The sequence below is a fragment of the Panulirus ornatus genome, chromosome 3 (assembly GCF_036320965.1).
Source record: "Panulirus ornatus isolate Po-2019 chromosome 3, ASM3632096v1, whole genome shotgun sequence".
Lineage (NCBI taxonomy): Eukaryota > Metazoa > Arthropoda > Malacostraca > Decapoda > Palinuridae > Panulirus > Panulirus ornatus.
The window spans coordinates 29210894-29237172 of NC_092226.1; the positions used below are offsets into that span (position 1 = coordinate 29210894).

A 26279-nucleotide genomic window follows, 5' to 3' on the forward strand; every position below is an offset into this window, starting at 1 on the left:
ACGTGCTGTCAATGGATTGAATCAGAGCATGTGAAGCATCTGGGGTAAACCATGGAAAGTTCTGTGGGGCCTGGATGTGGAAAGGAAGCTGTGGTTTTGGGCATTATTACATGACAGCTAGAGACTGAGTGTGAATGAATGGGGCCTTTGTTGTCTTTTTCTATCGCTACCTCACACACATGAGGGGGGATGGGGTTGTTATTCCATGTGTGGCGAGGTGGCGATGGGAATGAATAAAGGCAGTGTAAATTGAGTGCATGTGTATATATGTATGTGTCTGTGTGTGTATATATATGTGTGTACATTGAGATGTATGGGTACGTATATTTGCGTGTGTGGATGTGTATGTATATACATGTGTATGGGGGTGGGTTGGGCCATTTCTTTTGTCTGTTTCCTTGCGCTACCTCGCAAACGCAGGAGACAGCGACAAAGCAAAATAAAAGAATAAATAAATATATATATATATATATATATATATATATATATATATATATATATATCATCCCTGGGAATAAGGGAGAAAGAATACTTCCCATGCATTCCATCTAAATGTGTGTGGATGTAACCAAGATGAGAAAAAAGGAGAGATAGGTAGTATGTTTGAGGAAAGGAACCTGGATGTTTTGGCTCTGAGTGAAACGAAGCTAGAGGTTAAGGGGAAGAGTGGTTTGGGAATGTCTTGGGAGTAAAGTCAGGGGTTAGTGAGAGGACAAGAGCAAGGGAAGGAGTAGCACTACTCCTGAAGCAGGAGTGGTGGGAGTATGTGATAGAGTGTAAGAAAGTAAACTCTAGATTGATATGGGCAAAACTGAAAGTGGATGGAGAGAGATGGGTGATTATTGGTGCAGATGCACCTGGGCATGAGAAGCAAGATCATGAGAGGCAAGTGTTTTGGGAGCAGCTGAGTGAGTGTGTTAACAGTTTTGATGCATGAGACCGGGCTACAGTGATGGGTGATTTGAATGCAAAGGTCAGTAATGTGGCAGTTGAGGGAATAATTGATGTACATGGGGTGTTCAGTGTTGTAAATGGAAATGGTGATGAGCTTGTAGATTTATGTGCTGAAAAAGGACTGATGATTGGGAATACCTGATTCAAAAAGAGAGATATACATAAGTATACGTATGTAAGTAGGAGAGATGGCCAGAGAGCATTATTGGATTATATGTTAATTGATAGGGGTGCAAAACAGGAACTTCAGGATGCTGATGTGCTGAGAGGTGCAACTGGAGGGATGTCTGATCATTATCTTCTGGAGGCGAAGGTGAAGATTTGTAAAGGTTTTCAGAAAAGAAGAGAGAATGTTGGGGTAAAAAGAGTGGTGAGAGTAAGTAAGCTTGGGAAGGAGACTTGTGTGAGGAAGTACCAGGAGAAATTGAGTACAGAATGGAAAAAGGTGAAAACAAAGGACATACAGGGAGTGGGGGAGGAATGGGATGTACTTAGGGAAGCAGTGAAGGCTTGCGCAAAATATGCTTGTGGCATGAGAAGTGTGGGAGGTGGGCAGATTACAAAGGGTAGTGAGTGGTGGGATGAAGAGGTAAGATTATTAGTGAAAGAGAAGAGAGAAGCATTTGGATGATTTTTGCAGGGAAATAATGCAAATGAGTGGCAGATGTATAAAAGAAAGAGGCAGAAGGTCAAGAGAAAGGTACAAGAGGTGAAAAAGAGGGCAAATGAGAGTTGGGGTGAGAGAGTATCATTAAATCTTAGGGAGAATAAAAAGATTTTTGGAAGGAGGTAAAGTGCGTAAGACAAAGGAACAAATGGGAACTTCAGTGAAGGGGGCTAATGGGGAGGTGATAACAAGTAGTGGTGATGTGAGAAGGAGATGGAGTGAGTATTTTGAAGGTTTGTTGAATGTGTTTGATGATAGAGTGGCAGATTTTGGTTTTTTTGGTTCAGGTGGTGTGCAAAGTGAAAGGGCTAGGGAGAATAATTTGGTAAACAGAGAAGAGGTAGTAAAAGCTTTGCAGAAGATGAAAGCAGGCAAGGAGGCGGGTTTGGATGGTATTGTAGTGGAATTTATTAAAAAAAGGGGTGACTGTATTGTTGACTGGTTAGTAAGGTAATTTAATGTATGTATGACTCATGGTGAGGTGCCTGAGGATTGGAGGTATGCTTGCATAGTGCCACTGTACAAAGGCAAAGGGGAGAAAAGCGAGTGCTCAAATTACAGAGGTATAAGTTTGTTGAGTATTCCTGGGAAATTATATGGGAGGGTATTGATTGAGAGGGTGAAGGCATGTACAGAGCATCAGATTGGGAAAGAGGAGTGTGGTTTCAGAAGTGGTAGAGGATGTGTGGATCATGTGTTTGTTTTGAAGAACGTATGTGAGAAATACTTAGAAAAGCAAATGGATTTGTATGTAGCATTTATGGATCTGGAGAAGGAATATGATAAGAGTTGATAGAGATGCTCTGTGGAAGGTATTAAGAATATATGGTGTGTGAGGCAAGTTGTTAGAAGCAGTGATAAGTTTTTATCGAGGATGTAAGGCATGTGTACGTGTAGGAAGAGAGGGAAGTGACTGGTTCTCAGTGAATGTAGGTTTGTGGCAGGGGTGTGTGTTGTCTCCATGTTTGTTTAATTTGTTTATGGATGGGGTTATTAGGGAGGTGAATGGAAGAGTTTTGGAAAGAGGGGCAAGTATGCAGTCTGTTGTGGATGAGAGAGCTTGTGAAGTGAGTCAGTTGTTGTTCGCTGATGATACAGCGCTGGTGGCTGATTCGTGTGAGAAACTGCAGAAGCTGGTGACTGACTTTGGTAAAGTGTGTGAAAGAAGAAAGCTGAGAGTAAATGTGAATAAGAGCAAGGATATTAGGTACAGTACGGTTGAGGGACAAGTCAATTGGAAGGTATGTTTGACTGGAGAAAAACTGGAGGAAGTGTTTTAGATATCTGGGTGTGGATTTGGCAGCGAATGGAACCATGGAAGTGGCAGTAAATCTTAGGGTGGGGGAGGGGACGAAAGTTCTGGGAGCATTGAAGAATGTGTGGAAGTTGAGAACATTATCTCAGAAAGCAAAAATGGGTAAGTTTCAAGGAATAGTGGTTCCAACAATATTATATGGTTGCGAGGCGTGGGCTATGGATAGAGTTGTGCGCAGGAGGGTGGATGTGCTGAAAATGAGATGTTTCAGGACAATATGTGGTGTGAGGTGGTTTGATCAAGTAAGTAATAATAGGGTAAGAGAGATGTGTGGTGATAAAAAGAGTGTGGTTGAGAGAGCAGAAGAGGGTGTTTTGAAATAGTTTGGTCACATGGAGAGAATGAGTGAGGAAAGATTGACCAAGAGGATATATGTGTCAGAGGTGGAGGGAACGAGGAGAAGTGGGAGACCAAATTGGAGGTGAAAAGATGGAGTGAAAAAGATTTTGAGTGACTGGGGCCCGAACATGCAGGAGGGTGAAAGGCGTGCATGGAATAGAGTGAATTGGAACAATGTTGTAAACCGGGGTTGACATGCTGTCAATGGATTAAACCAGGGCACGTGAAGCGTCTGGGGTAAACCATGGAAAGTTCTGTGGGGCCTGGATGTGGAAAGGGAGCTGTGGTTTCGTTGCATTATTACATGACAGCTAGAGACTGAGTGTGAATGAACGTGGCCTTTGTTGCCTTTTCCTAGCGCTACCTCGTGCACATGAGGGGGAAGCAGGTTGTTATTTCATGTGTGGCGGGGTGGTGATGGGAATGAATAAAGGCAGACTATGAATTATGTACATGTGTAATATATATATATTATCCCTGGGAATAGGGGAGAAAGAATACTTCCCACGCATTTTGTCTAAATGTGTGTGGATGTAACTAAGATGAGAAAAAAGGAGAGATAGGTAGTATGTTTGAGGAAAGGAACCTGGATGTTTTGGCTCTGAGTAAAACGAAGCTAGAGGTTAAGGGGAAGACTGGTTTGGGAATGTCTTGGGAGTAAAGTCAGGGGTTAGTGAGAGGACAAGAGCAAGGGAAGGAGTAGCACTACTCCTGAAACAGGAGTGGTGGGAGTATGTAATAGAGTGTAAGAAAGTAAACTCTAGATTGATTTGGGTAAAACTGAAAATGGATGGAGAGAGATGGGTGATTATTGGTGCATATGCACCTGGGCATGGGAAGAAACATCATGAGAGGCAAGTGTTTTGTGAGCAGTTGAGTGAGTGTGTTAGTGGTTTTGATGCATGAGACCGGGTTATAGTAATAGGTGATTTGAATGCAAAGGTCAGTAATGTGGCAGTTGAGGGAATAATTGGTGTACATGGGGTGTTCAGTGTTGTAAATGGAAATGGTGATGAGCTTGTAGATTTATGTGCTGAAAAAGGACTGGTGATTGGGAATACCTGGTTTAAAAAGAGAGACATACATAAGTATACGTATGTAAGTAAGAGAGATGGCCAGAGAGCATTATTGGATTACGTATTAATTGATAGGTGCGCAAAAGAGGAACTTCAGGATGTTGATGTGCTGAGAGGTGCAACTGGGGGGATGTCTGATCATTATCTTGTGGCGGCGAAGGTGAAGATTTGTTAAGGTTTTCAGAAAACAAGAGAGAATGTTGTGGTGAAAAAAGTGGTGAGAGTAAGTGAGCTTGGGAAGGAGACTTGTGTGAGGAAGTACCAGGAGAGACTGAGTACAGAATGAAAAAAGCTGAGAACAAAGGATGTAAGGGGAGTGGGGGAGGAATGGGATGTATTTAGGGAAGCAGTGTTGGCTTGTGCAAAAGATGCTTGTGGCATGAGAAGCATGGGAGGTGGGCAGATTAGAAAGGGTAGTGAGTGGTGGGATGAAGAGGTAAGATTATTAGTGAAAGAGAAGAGAGATGCATTTGGACAATTTTTGCAGGGAAATAATGCAAATGAGTGGCAGATGTATAAAAGAAAGAGGCAGAAGGTCAAGAGAAAGGTGCAAGAGGTGAAAAAGAGGGCAAATGAGAGTTGGGGTGAGAGAGTATCATTAAATTTTAGGGAGAATAAAAAGATTTTTGGAAGGAGGTAAATAAAGTGAGTAAGACAAAGGAACAAATGGGAACTTCAGTGAAGGGGGCTAATGGGGAGGTGATAACAAGTAGTGGTGATGTGAGAAGGAGATGGAGTGAGTATTTTGAAGGTTTGTTGAATGTGTTTGATGACAGAGTGGCAGATATAGGGTGTTTTGGTTGAGGTGGTGTGCAAAGTGAAAGGGTTAGGGAAAATGATTTGGTAAACAGAGAAGAGGCAGTAAAAGCTTTGCGGAAGATGAAAGCAGGCAAGGAGGCGGGTTTGAATGGTATTGCAGTGGAATTTATTAAAAAAGGGGGTGACTGTATTGTTGACTGGTTGGTACGGTAATTAAATGTATGTATGATTCATGGTGAGGTGCCTGAGGATTGGAGGTATGCTTGCATAGTGCCATTGTACAAAGGCAAAGGGGATAAAAGTGAGTGCTCAAATTACAGAGGTATAAGTTTGTTGAGTATTCCTGGGAAATTATATGGGAGGGTATTCATTGAGAGAGTGAAGGCATGTACAGAGCATCAGACTGGGGAAGAGCAGTGTGGTTTCAGAAGTGGTAGAGGATGTGTGGATCGCGTGTTTGCTTTGAAGATTGTATGTGAGAAATACTTAGAAAAGCAAATGGATTTGTATGTCGCATTCATGGATCTGGAGAAGGCATATGATAGAGTTGATAGAGATGCTCTGTGGAAGGTATTAAGAATATATGGTGTGGGAGGCAAGTTGTTAGAAGCAGTGATAAGTTTTTATTGAGGATGTAAGGCATGTGTATGAGTAGGAAGAGAGGAAAGTGATTGGTTCTCAGTGAATGTAGGTTTGCGGCAGGGGTGTGTGATGTCTCTATGTTTGTTTAATTTGTTTACGGATGGGGTTATTAGGGAGGTGAATGCAAGAGTTTTGGAAAGAGGGGCAAGTATGCAGTCTGTTGTGGATGAGATAACTTGGGAAGTGAGTCAGTCGTTGTTCGCTGATGATACAGCGCTGGTGGCTGATTCGTGTGAGAAACTGCAGAAGCTGGTGACTGACTCTGGTAAAGTGTGTGAAAGAACAAAGCTGAGAGTAAATGTGAATAAGAGCAAGGTTATTAGGTACAGTAGGGTTGAGGGACAAGTCAACTGGGAGGTAAGTTTGAATGGAGAAAAACTGGAGGAAGTGAAGTGTTTTAGATATCTGGGAGTGGATCTGGCAGCGGATAGAACCATGGAAGTGAAAGTGAATCTTACGGTGGGGGAGGGGGAGTAAGTTCTGGGAGCATTGAAGAATGTGTGGAAGTTGAGAACATTATCTCAGAAAGCAAAAATGGGTATGTTTCAAGGAACAGTAGTCCCAACAATATCATATGGTTGTGAGGCATGGGCTATGGATAGAGTTGTGCGGAGGAGGGTGGATGTGCTGGAAATGATATGTTTCAGGACAATATGTGGTGTGAGGTGGTTTGATCGAGTAAGTAATAATAGGATAAGAGAGATGTGTGGTAATAAAAAAGTGTGGTTGAGAGAGCAGAAGAGGGTGTTTTGAAATGGTTTGGTCACATCGAGAGAATGAGTGAGGAAAGACTGACCAAGAGGATATATGTGTCAGAGGTGGAGGGAACGAGGAGAAGTGGGAGATCAAATTGGAGGTGGAAAGATGGAGTGAAAAAGATTTTGAGTGATAGGGGCCTGAACATACAGGAGGGTGAAAGGCGTTCAAGGAATAGAGTGAACTGGAACGATGTGGTATACCGGGGTCGACATGCTGTCAATGGATTAAACCAGGGAATGTGAAGCGTATGGGGTAAACCATGGAAAGTTCTGTGGGACCTGGATGTGGAAAGGGAGCTGTGGTTTCGGTGCATTATTACATGACAGCTAGAGACTGAGTGTGAACGAATGTGGCCTTTGTTGTCTTTTCCTAGCGCTACCTCGCGCACATGAGGGGGGAGGGGTTTGTTATTTCATGCGTGGCAGGGTGGCGATGGGAATGAAGAGAGGCAGACAGTATAAATTATGTACATGTGTATATATGGATATGTTTGTGTGTGTATATATATATATATGTATACGTTGAGATGTATAGGTATGTATATTTGCGTGTGTGGACGTGTATGTGGGTCGGTTGGGCCATTCCTTCGTCTGTTTTCCTTGCGCTACCTCGCTAACGCGGGAGACAGCGAAAAAGCAAAATAAATAAATGAATATAATGTTTACATCAGCATTAAGTTAAGAAGAAGGTGCATGGGTTGAAAATGAAGGCAAGGGAGAGTTGGGGTGATTAAGTGTCAACAAACTCCAAGGAAAATAAGATGTTTGTAAGGAGGTTAATGGCATAAGAAAAAGAGACCAATGGGAACATCAGTGAAGGGGACAAATGGAGAAGTAACGACAAGGTGAGAAGGAGATGAAACAAGTACTTTCAATGAATGCTGATTGTGTTTCATGAAAGGGTGGCAGATGTAGAATGTTTCGCTCAGAGAAGTATGTGATAAAAGTGACAGAGTCATGGCAAGTGGTCTGATAAAGAGGAAAGAGGTTGTGAAAATCTTGCATAAGATGAAATGTGGCAAGGCAGCTGGAGTGGATGGTATCTTATAAAAATTTCTTTAAAAAAGGGGTGATTGTGTTGTTGACTTGTTAGTTAAAATTTTCAATGTAAGTATGGATCATGGCAAAGTGCCTGAGGATTATATGAATGCATATACAATGCCAATGTTTAAGTGCAAGGGGGGAAATAGATGAGTGGTCAAATTACAAAGGTAAACTTTAGTTGAGTGTACCTGTTAAGATGTATGGAAAAGTGGTGACTGAGAGTGTGGTGTCATGCATACAGCAGGAGACTGGGGAAGAACAATGTAATTTCAAGACTTGTAAAGGATGGGTGGATCAGGAGCTTTCTTTGAAGAATGTGTGTAAGAAACAAAAGGATTTGTATGTCGCATTAATGGTTCTAAAGAAAGCACATGACAGAGTTGATACAGATGACTTGTGGATGGTGTTATGAATACATGGCCTGGAAGGAAAGCCATTAAAAGCTGTAAGGAGTTTTTATCAAGAAAATAAAGTGGTTGTGCAAGTAGGTGGAGAGGGTGAATGTTTCCAGGCAAAGATGGGTCTGCATCAGGGGTGTCTGATATCACCATGGCTGTCTGTTTATGCATTGGGTGGTGAGTGAGGTAAATGTAATGGTTTTGAGAGCAGGACAGGTATGAACTCTGTAGTGGGTATGGGGCCTGGAAAATGAATCAGTCATTTGTTTATGAAAAGGCAGTAGATTCAAGTGACAAACTGCAGAGGCTTGTGTCTGGGTTTGGGGGTGAGTGTTATTAGGTTTAGCAATCCAAAAAAGACATGTTAGTTGGGGTGTGAGTTTGAACAGAGAAAATTTGGAGGAAACTGGGTGTTTTAGTTACCTGAAAGTGGACATGGCAGTGAAAGGAGCCATGGAAGAGGAGGTGAGTCAGAGGGGGTAAAGGTTCTGCGAGCACTGATAAGGTCACTATCAGGGAGAGCAAAATGAGTATGTTTGAAGGTACGTTAGTCCGAAAGATATTGCACAGATGCAAGGCATGGGCTATATATGAGAATGTATGGAGGATAGTGAATGTGTTGGAAATTAAATGTTTAAGGATGAAATGTGGTATGAGGAGGGTCAACCAAGTAAGTAATGACTGGGTTTGAGAGAGATGTGGTTAATAAGACCATGGTTGAAAGAGCTGAAGAGGGTGTGGTAAAATAGTCTGGACATATGGACAGAATGAGTGAGCTGAGATTGACAATGAGAATAAACGTGTCAGAAGTGCAAACAAGCAGAAAGGGGAGACCAAGTTGGAGATGGAAGGATGGGATGAATATGATTTTCAGTGGTTGGAATCTGAGCAAGAAGAAGCAAGATAGGCATGCAGAGGATAGAGTGAATTTGAGTGATGTGGTGTACAGAGGGAAACAAGCTCTTAATGAACTGAATCATGGTGTATGAAGCAGCCTGGAGAAACCAAGGGCTTGGTTGTGGTTAGGGGACTGTGGTTTCCATGCATTATGCATAACAGCCAGATAATGGATGTAAGCAACTGAGGCCTATTCTTTGTCTGTTTGACAATACCTTGCTAATGTGGGAGACTGCAAATAAGTATGCCACAATGAAAAATATGAAACACCTTTGACTATTAATATGTCAGTCTGATGTTGAACTACAATCAACTGAAAAATTCTGATACATATTGTATCTTTACTGTTTTCAAGTTTCTGAATCAAGCACAATGAATTTTCTGAGTGCCCCCTTCCACCCCTAGTCTTCCCCACTCGCCTCAGTTTCAAAAGCACTCACAAGGGGGGTACCATGCAGGTTGGGAACCACTGTTCTAAGCTATCAATTTTGCTTGAGAAGTGTTTCTGAATTCTCTAACTTGCTCCTCTTCATTTGTCTGAATGGTGACCATACAACACAGTAATGTACAACTTGCTTTCTCATGTACACATTAAACATTGTCATCACTGTTTTATCTCCATGATTGTAAGGTTCTCATTATCATGCAATTAACTATTTGGCTTGAAAATACTATCTTACCAGTATACTATCTTACCAGTGTGTTCCTTGAATTCAAGTTTTTCATTATAATTGTTATGTCTTTTGGGTTTTCTTCACAACTTCTGAGGAAACAGAAAAATATAGTGGAGGAGGCTTTGAGGTGTCATGGCCTGAACATTCAGGAGGATGACAGGCATGCATGGGACTATTAACTGTTCCATGACTCATTTGTTCAAATTTTTCCCCAAATCAAATTCTAACAGGTTCTTTTCTGCCCATTTGTAGATTATATCCAGGTCATTTGGTAAGCTTTCTTGTTCTTTCTCTACTCCTGCTTTATTCATTCTTGTGTCATCTGCAAGACACATAACTGTACTCCTTCTTGCATCATTTATGCCTGATGTCATTATCATTAACAGTTTCTCTTCTTTCTTCATACATGTTTGCTATAATCCACAGGAATGAGGTGGCACCTAGAAAATATGACTGAACCTTAGAGGAAAACATCCTTGCTTTGCTCCTTCCTCTGTTCCTTATTTTGGATAGTAATACAGGAGGGGAGAATTTCCAGCCCCTTGCTCCCATCCCACTTACTCATCTATGACATGCAGGGGATACATGTACAGTATTCTTTCTCCTCTAACCCCTGAGATAATCATAAAAAGAATTGATGCTAATACCTTTCCTTGAGTTATACTTGAAAGAGCATCCTCTTTATCAAACATCATTTTCATTCCCACCACTCTGAAGAAACAGAAAAATATAGTGGAGGAGGCTTTCAGGTGTCATCGCCTGAACACTGAACATTCAGGATGGTGACAGGCATGCATGAGACATAATGAGATGAATCACTGTGGTAAACAAGGGGTGACATTCTGTCGATGGGCTGAACCAGTGTATGTGAAGTGGTAAGAGGAAACCATGAAACAGTCAGCAAGGCTTGCCTGTGATGGTGGGGCCTGGTTTCAATGAATTATACATAATGGTTACAGAGTGGATATGAGTACAGGGGCTGTCCCTAATGCTGCCTCACTCATGTGGGAAGTAGCAAACAAGTATGAGAAATATTACAGAGTAAGTGGTTTGTTCCATCTATCTAAAGAAGTAGCACTGTGAGGGATCATTGTACATAATTAAAAATCTGTTTTCATGGTTATGGTCCATTACCAATAATCAGTGTCTTTCTTTAGTCATACATGCACAGAGTCTTTGTTAAAAAATAGATTATAATACATTTTCCAATCTACCTCATACCACTACATAACCTCTAGGAAATATATGTAACTCAGTTATTATATCACAAAAGAAATGTCTCTATACAGAAACACCCTTGGCCACAATCTTTTCCAATTTCTTCTGTTGTAAACCTCTATGTCTGTGTCATCACCAAGAAAACCATTCATGAATTTACTAAACAATTCAAGCAACATGATGCATCTCTGCAGGTCCAAATAAGACACTTATACTTATCACTCCTGACACAAACACAAAACAAAAAAATGACAACCAGCGTGAGTACAGCCTTAAGGTTTCTTATCAATATCCATCAAGTACTTTTCTATTTGAAAAAAATTAGGCCATCTGCTTACAGTACACTACTAAGTTCAAACAATGACTCACCTCCTGTGGTGGTAAGCCAGCTGATTCTTGTTCTTCGTCATCATCAAAATCATCTTCAGAAAAATCATCATCATCATCACTGTCTGTTACAGATTCTTCTGTATCGACATCATTTTTCACTTCTTGCTGATTAAGTTGTTTCTGCCAACCTCCTTGTGAAATATATCCAGAAGGGTTCTTTGTTCGCTGAATATCACTGTTGAGAATAAGACGAAACAATCAGCATGTTCTACTAAAAGTGTAGCAAAGCAAATCATAGTATGAGGTAATTCATCCATACATTCTGTGCAATATAGTTTAGTCTACCTCCTTACTTCAAATTGCAGATGATCTATAAATTGAATAGTAACCAAAAACTACATCCATTATCTGCCCTTGTTTGTCATCATTTGATTCAGATAAATCTTACCTAGTTTTCTATGTGACTCCTTGCACTAATATCAATTCTAGATTAATTTCAAAACAATATTGGCAAGATTCTTGATATTTCTAGCTTCTGATTATATTGAGTTTACATTAAACAATGTCAAAATCTATTATGCAAAATTTCATCATAACATCTAATGCCAGAGAAGAGCTTGTTAAACATTCAATAAAAAGCATAACTATTATCAGGTTTATAATAATAATTATTTGCACAAATTTAAGAAAGCAAATAATAATGACACAATATAGCATGAAATATTAATGTGCTTATAGACCAAAAAAAATAAAATTCCTTTTGGTGCTTAAAGTGGCTATATTCATTTAGATATTCATAGTCATTTGATGTGGGAAGCAGATTTACCCCACTGCTTCACAAAAACTTTTTCTTCTACTGCAATAAGTTGGAATACCCTCACATCCTTAAAAACATTGCTACATTTTCTTTTTTTTCTTTTATTGCATGCTGCCATCTATGAGTAAAATAGGGAATGGGAGTCAGAGATATAGATAGATAGGTAGATTTATATACTGCTGATGCAGTAAATAGCTCTGTATTCTGAGATTAAATCAACTGATGAATTACTGTTTCTGTATGTTATACCTCACCTATGCATTTAGTATTATAATAACTATCATCTGATATACAAATATAAGACAGGAACTTTGTAATGAGGTGGTAAAATGAATGACAAGTTAATCTTCATGTTTACTTTTTTCTTCTATCAGCATTGATATCAGTGTGATATTTGAGCTTCACCTTTCATTCTTTTTTAACATGTTACAGATGTTATATTATCTTGTGATATTTATACACAAGTTTTACATCCTCTTAAAGGCATAAAAATGCCAGAAGTTTTGGATAGTTGACTTATGTAAGGAGCACATTATTTAGTATTTGTTTATTCAATCACCTGACTGATTATGCTGAGTGAGTAGCCATTCAACATGTGTCTTTTAACTCTCATGTTTACAGTGTAATTTCAAATCTATGCTGACAAAGGCCTGAGGTTGTAAACTAAGCAACCAAACAGTACTTTTACATATGTGCTCTTACTTTCCCATAATGTTTCATTTTCTCATAGTAATCATGAGTGGCAAGAAGAGGCCTGTGTTTGATGTAGATTTTTAAGCCATTTTGGCAGCATATCAGTGAGAATGGGAGTGAGTTTGAGGATATCGATGAGTCTGATGCCTCAGAAGTACTACTGGGTGATGAAGAAGTAAAAACATCAGATAAACTTATACCTACCAGCTCAGCTACAAAAGTGTCTGTACAAAAATAGCATTAGACTGAAAATGTATAAGGCTGAACCTCCCAGATTTAGACCACATTCAACTGATGTGAAAAACATTTTATGTGGCTATGGGCATCAGACCAAAGACTTTGATATGAGCCAAGTTTTTCTTTAGATTCAGGTATGTATCATTCATTATGTACATAATACTGTATCAATTATTATCATTATCATACTCTACACTGAAATAGTAGATACAAACAAAAAATCATGTCATTGTTACAGCTCACATTTTTCATCAGAAATTTTTCATTTCTCCAAGATTATCCTTCACTTATCATATACATAGTGATATCTTATAATGCGTGCTAGTATTCAAGTTTATTTTTTCCATAACTGTTTAGTTGTTTCCTTTCTTAGCAGAGGCAGTTTATGTGTGATTTACAAGAGAATAGTTTTTAACATATATTGTGCACTCTTGAGAAAATTATAATCTTTCTCTATCCAGTATGGATTTCAAGGTTTTAGTGCTGCATCTAGAAAATGTATCATCATCTGATAATGAAAAAGTAATATATAAGAACAAATTATGAATGCAGTTTTATGGTGAATTTCTGACACTTTGGTAACCACCCTGAAACTCAATTAAGAATGAGAGTGATATAAAATCAAAAAGCCGTATATGACAAAATAGAGCTTCCTTAAAGCAATCAAGTGTACTCTAAACCAATGACATTTGTATACATGACAATTATTGATGCAATTCATATTTAGTAAAAAGATTCATCTAAAATGTTTAAAGCAACTATATACAGAGAAAGGTCAGGCAAAAATGCAATGAAGCACACTAAAAGATTAGCTCCATCTTTACTGTGTACCTAGTGGACTATGGAGGTACTATGGTTGTGGCAAACACTTAGAACTCTCTTTAACAATATAATATATATTTTTACTTATTTTGCTTTGTCGCTGTCTCCCGTGTTAGCAAGGTAGCGCAAGGAAACAGACGAAAGAATGGCCCAACTCATCCACATACACATGTATATACATGCACATCCACACACGCAAATATACATACCTATACATCTCAACGTATACATATATATACACACACAGACATATACATATATACACATGTGCATAATACATACTGTCTGCCTTTATTCATTCCCATCGCCACCCCGCCACACATGAAATAACAACCCCTTCCCCCCGCATGTGCACAATGTTGCGCTAGGGAAAGACAACAAAGGCCACATTCATTCACACTCAGTCTCTAGCTGTCATAAAATAATGCACCGAAACCACAGCTCCCTTTCCACATCCAGGCCCCAAAGAACTTTCCATGGTTTACCCCAGATGCTTCACATGTCCTGGTTCAATCCATTATACCTCCATAATTTGAGCACTCACTTTTATCCCCTTTGCCTTTGTACAATGGCACTATGCAAGCATTCAGCCAATCCTCAGGCACCTCACCATGAGTCACACATACATTAAATAACCTTACCAACCAGTCAACAATACAGTCACCCCCTTTTTTAATAAATTCCACTGCAATACCATCCAAACCCGCTGCCTTGCCAGCTTTCATCTTCCACAAAGCTTTTACTACCTCTTCTCTGTTTACCAAATCAATTTCCGTAACCCTCTCACTTTGCACACCACCTCAACCAAAACACCCTATATCTGCCACTCTATCATCAAACACATTCAACAAACCTTCAAAATACTCACTCCATCTCCTTCTCATATCACCACTACTTGTTATCACCTCCCCATTAGCCCCCTTCACTGAAATTCCCATTTGTTCACATGTCTTACGCACTTTATTTACCTCCTTCCAAAACATCTTTTTATTCTCCATAAAATCTAATGATACTCTCTCACCCCAACTCTCATTTGCCCTCCTTTTCACTTCTTCCACCTTTCTCTTGACCTTCTGCCTCTTTCTTTTATACATCTCCCACTCATTTGCATTATTTCCCTGCAAAAATTGTCCAAATGCATCTCTCTTCTCATTCACTAATAATCTTACTTCTTCATCCCACCACTCACTACCCTTTCTAATCCGCCCACCTCCCATGCTTCTCATGCCACAAGCATCTTTTGTGCAAGCCATCACTGCTTCCCTAAATACATCCCATTCCTCTCCTACTCCCCTATGTCCTTTGTTCTCACCCTTTGCCATTCTGTACTCAGTCTCTCCTGGTACTTCCTCACAAAAGTCTCCTCCCAAGGTCACTTACTCTCACCACTCTCTTCAACACAACTTTCTCTCTTCTTTTCTGAAAACCTCTACAAATCTTCACCTTCGCCTCCTCAAGATAATGATCAGACATCCCTCCAGTTGCACCTCTCAGCACATTAACATCCAAAAGTCTCTCTTTCGCATGCCTATCAATTAACATGTAATCCAATAACGCTCTCTGGCAATCATTTCTACTTGCATACGTATACTTATGTATATCTCTCGTTATAGACCAGGTATTCCCAATCGCCAGTCCTTTTTCAGCACATAAATCTAAAAGCTCTTCACCATTTCCATTTACAACAAGGAACATCCAATGTATACCAATTATTACCTCATCTGCCACATTACTCACCTTTGCATTCAAATCACCCATCACTATAACCCGGTCTCATACATCAAAACTACTAACACACTCAATCAGCTGCTCCCAAAACACTTGACTCTCATTATCTTTCTTCTCATGCCCAGGTGCATATGCACCAATAATTACCCATCTCTCTCCATCCACTTTCAGTTGGGGTGAAGAGAGTGGTGAGAGTAAGTGAGCTTGGGAAGGAGACTTGTGTGAGGAAGTACCAGGAGAGACTGAGTACAGAATGGAAAAAGGTGAGAACAAAGGACGTAAGGAGAGTGGGGTAGGAATGGGATGTATTTAGGGAAGCAGTGCTGGCTTGCGCAAAAGATGCTTGTGGCATGAGAAGTGTGGGAGGTGAGTTGATTAGAAAGGGTAGTGAGTGGTGGGATGAAGAAGTAAGATTATTAGTGAAAGAGAAGAGAGAGGCATTTGGACGATTTTTGCAGGGAAAAAATGCAAATGACTGGGAGATGTATAAAAGAAAGAGCCGGGAGGTCAAGAGAAAGGTGCAAGAGTTCACGTGAAAAAGAGGGCAAATGAGAGTTGGGGTGAGAGAGTATCATTAAATTTTAGGGAGAATAAAAACATGTTTTGGATGGAGATAAATAAAGTGCATAAGACAAGCGAACAAATAGGAACTTCAGTGAAGGGGGCTAATGGGGAGGTGATAACAAGTAGCAGTGATGTGAGAAGGAGATGGAGTGAGTATTTTGAAGGTTTGTTGAATGTGTTTGATGATTGAGTGGCAGATATAGGGTGTCTTGGTTGAGGTGGTGTGCAAAGTGAGAGGGTTAAGGATATTGATTTGGTAAACAGAGAAGAGGTAGTAAAAGCTTTGTGGAAGATGAAAGCCGGCAAGGCAGCAGGTTTGGATGGTATTGCAGTGGAATTTATCAAAAAAGGGGGTGACTGTACTGTTGACTGGTTGCTAAGGTTATTTCATGTATGTATGATTCATGGTGAGGTGCCTGAGGATTGGCAGAATGCTTGCATACTGCCACTGTACAAAGGCAAAGGAGATAAGAGTGAGTGCTCAAATTACAGAGGTATAAGTTTGTTGAGTATTCCTGGGAAATTATATGAGAGGGTATTGATTGAGAGGGTGAAGGCATGTACAGAGCATCAGACTGGGGAAGAGCAGTGTGGTTTCAGAAGTGGTAGAGGATGTGTGGATCAGGTGTTTGCTTTGAAGAATGTATGTGAGAAATACTTAGAAAAGCAAATGGATTTGTATGTAGCATTTATGGATCTGGAGAAGGCATATGATAGAGTTGATAGAGATGCTCTGTGGAAGGTATTAAGAATATATGGTGAGGGAGGCAAGTTGTTAGAAGCAGTGAAAAGTTTTTATCAAGGACGTAAGGCATGTGTATGTGTAGAAAGAGAGGAAAGTGATTGGTTCTCAGTGAATGTAGGTTTGCGGCAGGGGTGTGTGATGTCTCCATGGTTGTTTAATTTGTTTATGGATGGGGTTGTTAGGGAGGTGAATGCAAGAGTTTTGGAAAGAGGGGCAAGGTTGCAGTCTGTTGTGGATGAGAGAGCTTGGGAAGTGAGTCAGTTGTTGTTCCCTGATGATACAGCGCTGATGGCCGATTCATGAGAAACTGCAGAAGCTGGTGACTAAGTTTGGTAAAGTGTGTGAAAGAAGAAAGTTGAGAGTAAGTGTGAATAAGAGCAAAGTTATTAGGTACAGTAGGGTTGAGGGTCAAGTCAATTGGGAGGTAAGTTTGATTGGAGAAAAACTGGAGGAAGTAAAGCCTTTTAGATATCTGGGAGTGGATTTGGCAGCGGATGGAACCATGGAAGCGGAAGTGAATCACAGGGTGGGGGAGGGGGCGAAAATTGCAAAAATGGGTATGTTTGAAGGAATATTGGTTCCGACAATGTTGTATGGTTGCGAGGCGTGGGCTATGGATAGAGTTGTGTGCAGGAGGGTGGATTTGCTGGAAATGAAATGTTTGAGGACAAAATGTGGTGTGAGGTGGTTTGATCGAGTAAGTAATGTAAGGGTAAGACAGATGTGTGGAAATAAAATGAGTGTGGTTGTGAGAGCAAAAGAGGGTGTTTTGAAATGGTTTGGTCACATGGAGAGAATGAGTAAGGGAAGATTGACCAAGAGGATATATGTGTCAGAGGTGGAGGGAACAAGAAGTGGGAGGCCAAATTGGAGGTGGAAAGATGGAGTGAAAAAGATTTTGAGTGATCGTTCTGTGGAGCCTGGATGTGGAAAGGGAGCTGTGGTTTCGGTGCATTATTACATGCCAGCTAGAGACTGAGTGTGAACGAATGTGGCCTTTGTTGTCTCTTCCTAACGCTACCTTGCACACATGAGGGGGGAGGGGGTTGTTATTCCATGTGTGGCGAGGTGGCGATGGGAATAAATAAAGGCAGACAGTATGAATTATGTACATGTGTATATATGTATATGTCTGTGTGTGTATATATATGTATACATTAAGATGTATAGGTATGTATATTTGCGTGTATGGACGTGTATGTATATATATGTGTTGGTGGGTGGGTTGGGCCATTCTTTCGTCTGTTTCCTTGCGCTACCTCGCTAACGTGGGAGATAGCGACAAAGCAAAATAAATAAATAAATATCAATATATATATATATATATATATATATATATATATATATATATATATATATATATATATATATATATATATATATATTTTTTTTTATTTATTTTGCTTTGCCGCTGTCTCCCGCGTTAGCGAGGTAGCACAAGGAAACAAACGAAAGAATTGCCCAACCCGCCCACATACACATGTATATACATACACGTCCACACACGCAAACATAAATACCTATACATCTCAATGTACACATATATATACACACACAGACATATACATATATACACATGTACATAATTACATAATTCATACTGTCTGCCTTTATTTATTCCCATCGCCACCTCGCCACACATGGAGTAACATCCCCTTCCCCCCTCATGTGTGCGAGGTAGCACTAGGAAAAGACAACAAAGGCCACATTCGTTCACACTCATTCTCTAGCTGTCATGTAATAATGCCCGAAACCACAGATCCCTTTCCACATCCAGGCCCCACACAACTTTCCATGGTTTACCCCAAACGCTTCACATGCCCTGATTCAATCCATTGACAGCACGTCGACCCCGGTATACCACATCAATCCAATTCACTCTATTTCTTGCACGCCTTTCACCCTCCTGCATGTTCAGGCCCCGATCACTCAAAATCTTTCTCACTCCATCTTTCCACCCCCAATTTGGTCAACCCACTTCTCCTCGTTCCCTCCACCTCTGACACATATCTCCTCTTGGTCAATCTTTCCTCACTCATTCTCTCCATGTGCCCAAACCATTTCAATACACCCTCTTCTGCTCTTTCAACCACGCTCTTTTTATTTCCACACATCTCTCTTACCCTTACATTACTTACTCGATCAAACCACCTCGTATCACATATTGTCCTCAAACATCTCATTTCCAGCACATCCACCCTCCTGCACACATCTCTATCCATAGCCCACGCCTTGCAATCATACAACATTGTTGGAACCACTATTCCTTCAAACATACCCATTTTTGCTTTCTGAGATAATGTTCTCGACTTCCACACATTCTTCAAGGCTCCCAGGATTTTCTCCCCCTCCCCCACCCTATGATTCACTTCTACTTCCATGGTTCCATCCGCTGCCAGATCCACTCCCAGATATCTAAAACACTTTACTTCCTCCAGTTTTTCTCCATTCAAACTTACCTCCCAATTGACTTGACCCTCAACCCTACTGTACCTAATAACCTTGCTCTTATTCACATTTACTCTTAACTTTCTTCTTTCACACACTTTACCAAACTCAGTCACCAGCTTCTGCAGTTCCTCACATGAATCAGCCAACAGCACTGTATCATCAGCGAACAACAACTGACTCACTTCCCAAGCTCTCTCATCCCCAACAGACTGCATACTTGCCCCTCTTTCAAAAACTCTTGCATTCACCTCCCTAACAACCCCATCCATAAACAAATTAAACAACCATGGAGACATCACACAACCCTGCAGCAAACCTACATTCACTGAGAACCAATCACTTTCCTCTCTTCCTACACCTACACATGCCTTACATCCTCGATAAAAACTTTTCACTGCTTCTAACAACTTGCCTCCCACACCATATATTCTTAATACCTTCCACAGAGCATCTCTATCAACTCTATCATATGCCTTCTCCAGATCCATAAATGCTACATAGAAATCCATTTGCTTTTCTAAGTATTTCTCACATACATTCTTCAAAGCAAACACCTGATCCACACATCCTCTACCACTTCTGAAACCACACTGCTCTTCCCCAGTCTGATGCTCTGTACATGCCTTCACCCTCTCAATCAATACCCTCCCATATAATTTACCAGGAATACTCAACAAACTTGTACCTCTGTAATTTGAGCACTCACTCTTATCCCCTTTGCCTTTGTACAATGGCACTATGCAAGCATTCCGCCAATCCTCAGGCACCTCACCATGAATCATACATACATTAAATAACCTCACCAACCAGTCAACAATACAGCCTCCCCGTTTTTTAATAAATTCCACTGCAATACCATCCAAACCTACTGCCTTGCCGTCTTTCATCTTCTGCAAGGCTTTTACTACCTCTTCTCTGTTTACCAAATCATTTTCCCTAACCCTCTCTTTTTGCACACCACGTCGACCAAAACACCCCACATCTGCCACTCTATCATCAAACACATTCAACAAACCTTCAAAATACTCACTCCATCTCCTTCTCACATCACCACTACTTGTTATCACCTCCCCATTTGCGCCCTTCACTGAAGTTCCCATTTGCTCCCTTGTCTTACGCACTTTATTTACCTCCTTCCAGAACATCTTTTTATTCTCCCTAAAATTTAATGATACTCTCTCACCCCAACTCTCATTTGCCCTCTTTTTCACGTAAACTCTTGCACCTTTCTCTTGACCTCCTGCCTCTTTCTTTTATACATCCCCCAGTCATTTGCATTTTTTCCCTGCAAAAATCGTCCAAATGCCTCTCTCTTCTCTTTCACTAATAATCTTACTTCTTCATCCCACCACTCACTACCCTTTTTAATCAACCCACCTCCCACACTTCTCATGCCACAAGCATCTTTTGCGCAAGCCATCACTGATTCCCTAAATACATCCCATTCCTCCCCCACTCCCTTTACCTCCTTTGTTCTCACCTTTTTCCATTCTGTACTCAGTCTCTCCTGGTACTTCCTCACACAAGTTTCCTTCCCAAGCTCACTTACTCTCACCACCCTCTTCATCCCAACATTCTCTCTTCTTTTCTGAAAACCCATACAAATCTTCACCTTCGCCTCCACAAGATAATGACCAGACATCCCTCCAGTTGCACCTCTCAGCACATTAACATCCAAAAGTCTCTCTTTCGTGCATCTATCAATTAACACGTAATCCAAAAACGCTCTCTGGCCATCTCTCCTACTTAGATACATATCCTTATGTATATCTCGCTTTTTAAACCAGGTATTCCCAATCATCAGTCCTTTTTCAGCACATAAATCTACAAGCTCTTCACCATTTCCATTTACAACAATGAACACCCCATGTATACCAATTATTCCCTCAACTGCCACATTACTCACCTTTGCATTCAAATCACCCATCACTATAACCCAGTCTTGTGCATCAAAACCACTAACACACTCATTCAGCTGCTCCCAAAACACTTGCCTCTCATGATCTTTCTTCTCATGCCCAGGTGCATATGCATCAATAATCACCCATCTCTCTCCATCAACGTTCAGTTTTACCCATATTAATCAAGAATTTACTTTCTTACATTCTATCACATACTCCCACATATGCCCACATACACACATATACATATATGTTGGAAAGGATCACAATTTTGTGCATGATCAAGATATTCCTACGAGTCCACGGGGAAAATGAAACAAGATAAGTTCCTAAGTGCACTTTCATGTAATAATCACATCATCATATTTCTCTCCTGTGTCTCCCTTGATGATGTGATTATTACACGAAAGTGCACTTGGGAACTTCTCGTGTTTCATTTTCCCCATGGACTCATAGGAATATACATATATATATACATATCAACATATACATACACATGCAGACAATACATACATACACATGTACATATTCATACTTGCTTGCTTTCATATACTCCTGCTGCAACCCCACCCCACAGGAAAACAGCATTACTATTACCTGCTTCAGCTAAATAAAAAAAGGAATACTTACTCAATTAGTTTGTTGAACTTTATCAGGTTATTGAAAATAATTGCATTATCATTGTTATATATGCTTTCACAATTATCCACTGAATCCTGATTCTGCATTTTTCTGAAATATTTCAAACAGTTTCCAAGAAGAAATAAATCAAAAACTCTTCTTTGATTTAAAGTGATCAATTACCTCAACCCACACACTTTAAATATGTAAGCAATAAATCCAGTAGTATTTATACTAAAAGCAGAATGTTTGATATATAGAAAACTCAAGTTATCTCCTAGTTTCTCAAAGACGAATATGGTGCAATGGTGGGAGAGTCACACAAGCTACCCTTATCAAAACATACAGGAAACACATCCTCTAAGTTTCACTTGAAATGAAATCAAGCAACAATTTCTATTATTCATCATTACAATAATAATAATAATAATAATAATAATAATAATAATAATAATAATAATAATAATGAAAAAAAAAAAAATAATAATAATGATAATAATAATAATAATAATAACAATAATAATAATAATAATAATAAGATGCTTGTGGCATGAGAAGCGTTGGAGGTGGGTTGATTAGAAAGGGTAGTGAGTGGTGGGATGAAGAAGTAAGATTATTAGTGAAAGAGAAGAGAGAGGCATTTGGACGATTTTTGCTGGAAAAAAATGCAAATGAGTGGGAGATGTATAAAAGAAAGAGACAGGAGGTCAAGAGAAAGGTGCAAGAAATAAAAAAGAGGGCAAATGAGAGTTGGGATGAGAGAGTATCATTAAATTTTATGGAGAATAAAAAGATGTTTTGGAAGGAGGTAAATAAAGTGCGTAGGACAAGGGAACAAATGGGAACTTCAGTGAAGGGGGCTCATGGGGAGGTGATAACAAGTAGTGGTGATGTGAGAAGGAGATGGAGTGAGTATTTTGAAGGATTGTTGAATGTGTTTGATGATAAGAGTGGCAGATAAAGGGGGTTTTGGTCGAGGTGGTGTGCAAAAGTGTGAGGGTTAGGGAAAATGATTTGGTAAACAGCGAAGAGGAAGTAAAAGCTTTGCGGAAGATGAAAGCCGGCAAGGCAGCAGGTTTGGATGGTACTGCAGTGGAATTTATTAAAAAAAAGGGGGTGACTGTATCGTTGACTGGTTGGTAAGGTTCTTTAATGTATGTATTATTCATGGTGAGGTGCCTGAGGATTGGCAGAATGCTTGCATAGTGCCATTGTACAAAGGCAAAGAGGATAAGAATGAGTGCTCAAATTACAGAGGTATAAGTTTGTTGAGTATTCCTGGTAAATTATATGGGAAGGTATTGAGTGAGAGGGTGAAGGCATGTACAGAGCATCAGATTGGGGAAGAGCAGTGTGGTTTCAGAAGTTCTAGAGGATGTGTGGATCAGGTGTTTGCTTTGAAGAATGTATGTGAGAAATACTTAGAAAAGCAAATGGATTTCTATGTAGCATTTATGGATCTGGAGAAGGAATATGATAGAACTGATAGAGATGCTCTGTGGAAGGTACTAAGAATATATGGTGTGGGAGGCAAGTTGTTAGAAGCAGTGAAAAGTTTTTATCGAGGATGTAAGGCATGTGTACGTGTAGGAAGAGAGGAAAGCGAGTGGTTCTCAGTGAATGTAGGTTTGCGGCAGGGGTGTGTGATGTCTCCATGGTTGTTTAATTTGTTTATGGATGGGGTTGTTACGGAGGTGAATGCAAGAGTTTTTGAAAGAGGGGCAAGTATGCAGTCTGTTGTGGATGAGAGAGCTTTGAAAGTGAGTCAGTTGTTGTTCACTGATGATACAGCGCTGGTCGCTGATTCATGTGAGAAACTGCTGAAGCTGGTGACTGAGTTTGGTAAAGTGTGTGAAAGAAGAAAGTTAAGAGTAAATGTGAATAACAGCAAGGTTATTAGGTACAGTAGAGTTGAGGGTCAAGTCAATTGGGAGGTAAGTTTGAATGGAGAAAAACTGGAGGAAGTAAAGTGTTTTAGATATCTGGGAGTGGATCTGGCAGCGGATGGAACCATGGAAGCGGAAGTGAATCATAGGGTGGGGGAGGGGGCGAAAATCCTGGGAGCCTTGAAGAATGTGTGGAAGTCGAGAACATTATCTCAGAAAGCAAAAATGGGTATGTTTAAAGGAATAGTGGTTCCAACAATGTTGTATGGTTGCGAGGCGTGGGCTATGGATAGAGTTGTGCGCAGGAGGGTGGATGTGCTGGAAAAGAGATGTTTGAGGACAATATGTGGTGTGAGGTGCTTTGATCGAGTAGGTAATGTAAGGGTAAGAAAGATGTGTGGAAATAAAAAGAGCGTGGTTGAGAGAGCAGAAGAGGGTGTTTTGAAATGGTTTGGGCACATGGAGAGAATGAGTGAGGAAAGATTGACCAAGAGGATATATGTGTCGGAAGTGGAGGGAACGAGGAGAAGTGGGAGACCAAATTGGAGGTGGAAAGATGGAGTGAAAAAGATTTTGAGTGATCGGGGCCTGAACATGCAGGAGGGTGAAAGGCGGGCAAGGAATAGAGTGAATTGGATCGATGTGGTATACCGGGGTCGACGTGCTGTCAATGGATTGAATCAGGGCATGTGAAGCGTCTGGGGTAAACCATGGAAAGTTCTGTGGGGCTTGGATGTGGAAAGGGAGCTGTGGCTTCGGGCATTATTGCATGACAGCTAGAGACTGAGTGTGAACGAATGGGGCCTTTGTTGTCTTTTCCTAGCGCTACCTCACACACATGAGGGGGGGAGGGGATGTTATTCCATGCATGGCGAGGTGGCAATGGGAATGAATAAAGGCAGACAGTGTGAATTGTGCGCATATGTATATATGTATGTGTCTGTGTGTGTATATATATGTGTACATTGAGATGTATGGGTATGTATATTTGTGTGTGTGGACGTGTATGTATACACATGTGTATGGGGGTGGGTTAGGCCATTTCTTTCGTCTGTTTCCTTGCGCTACCTCAAAATAAAAAAATAAAATATAAAAAATGATAATAATAATAATAATAATGATAATATAATAATGTTGTATGGTTGAGAGGCATGGGCTATGGATAGAGTTGTGCGCAGGAGGGTGGATGTGCTGGAAATGAGATGTTTGAGGACAATGTGTGGTGTGAGGTGGTTTGATCGAGTAAGTAATGTAAGGGTAAGAGAGACGTGTGGAAATAAAAAGAGCGTTTTTGAGAGAGCAGAAGAGGGTGTTTTGAAATGGTATGGGCACATGGAGAGAATGAGCGAGGAAAGATTGACCAAAAGGATATATGTGTCGGAGGTGGAGGGAACGAGGAGAAGTGGGAGACCAAATTGGAGGTGGAAAGATGGAGTGAAAAAGATTTTGTGTGATCGGGGCCTGAACATGCAGGAGGGTGAAAGGAGGGCAAGGAATAGAGTGAATTGGATCGATGTGGTATACCGGGGTTGACGTGCTGTCAGTGGATTGAATCAGGTCATGTAAAGCGTCTGGGGTAAACCATGGAAAGTTGTGTGGGGCCTGGATGTGGAAAGGGAGCTGTGGTTTCGGGCATTATTGCATGACAGCTAGAGACTGAGTGTGAACGAATGGGGCCTTTGTTGTCTTTTCCTAGTGCTACCTCGCACACATGAGGGGGGAGGGGGATGGTATTCCATGTGTGGCGAGGTGGCGGTGGGAATGAATAAAGGCAGACAGTGTGAATTGTGTGCATGGGTATATATGTATGTGTCTGTGTGTGTATATATATGTGTACATTGAGATGTATAGGTATGTATATTTGTGTGTGTGGACGTGTATGTATATACATTGTGTATGGGGGTGGGTTGGGCCATTTCTTTCGTCTGTTTCCTTGTGCTACCTCGCAACGCGGGAGACAGTGACAAAGCAAAATAATAATAAAAAAAAAGAAAATAATAATAATAATAATGATAATTTTTCTCTATTCAAACTTCATCCCAACTAACTTGCCCCTCAACACTGCCAAACCTAATAACCTTGCTTGTATTCTCATTTACTCACAACTTTCTCATTTCACACACTCTTCCAAACTCAGTCCCCACCACTGCAGTATATAATCTGTCTGGAAAGCAAGGGGATAATTTGAGTTTTCTAGCTATTAAACATTATGCTTTTAGCATAAATACTACTGTATCTATTGTTTACATACTTACAGCGTGTGGGTGAAGTAAATGATCACTTAGAATCAAAGAAAAAGTTTATGATTTAATAAAGTGCAGTTGTAGTGTGTTCTGGTCAGGATAGTATGCAAAGTCAGGGACAGTGGTTTTGTGAAGAAAGAAAAGGTGGTGAAAGCCTTGTGGAAGTTGAAATCCAGCAAGGTGGCAGGAGTCAATGGTACTGCAGTTGAATTTCTTAAGAAAGGGGGTGACTGTGCTGTTAATTGGTTGATAAGGATATTCATGTATGTATGGATCATGATGAGCTGAGGATTGGAGGAATGCATGTATAGTGACACTGTATGAAAGCAAAGGGAACAGAGGTGACTGGTCAAACAACAGAGGTAGAAGTATTGACTGAGAGGATGAAGGCATGTACAGAGCATCAGGCTGGAGAGGAGCAGTGTGGGTTCAGAAGTGGTAGAGGATGTGTGGATCAGGTATTTGCTTTGGAAAATGTGTGTGAAAAATACTTAGAAAAA

At 40.4% G+C, this 26279-nt stretch overlaps 1 protein-coding gene across 10 annotated transcripts in view; it reads right to left on the reverse strand.

Moving 5' to 3' along the window:
• LOC139761740 (uncharacterized) overlaps positions 1–26279 on the reverse strand; it is a 313003-nt gene that overhangs the window by 188940 nt on the left and 97784 nt on the right. For 7 of the 10 annotated variants that reach the window (XM_071686163.1, XM_071686174.1, XM_071686205.1 and 4 more), the window contains one exon: positions 11111–11306. In XM_071686163.1, coding sequence (XP_071542264.1) covers positions 11111–11306 — 196 coding nt within the window. Of the gene's footprint in view, positions 1–11110; positions 11307–21659; positions 22000–26279 lie in introns of those variants that run through there. The other 3 variants (XM_071686218.1, XM_071686213.1, XM_071686226.1) reach the window with 3 other exon arrangements.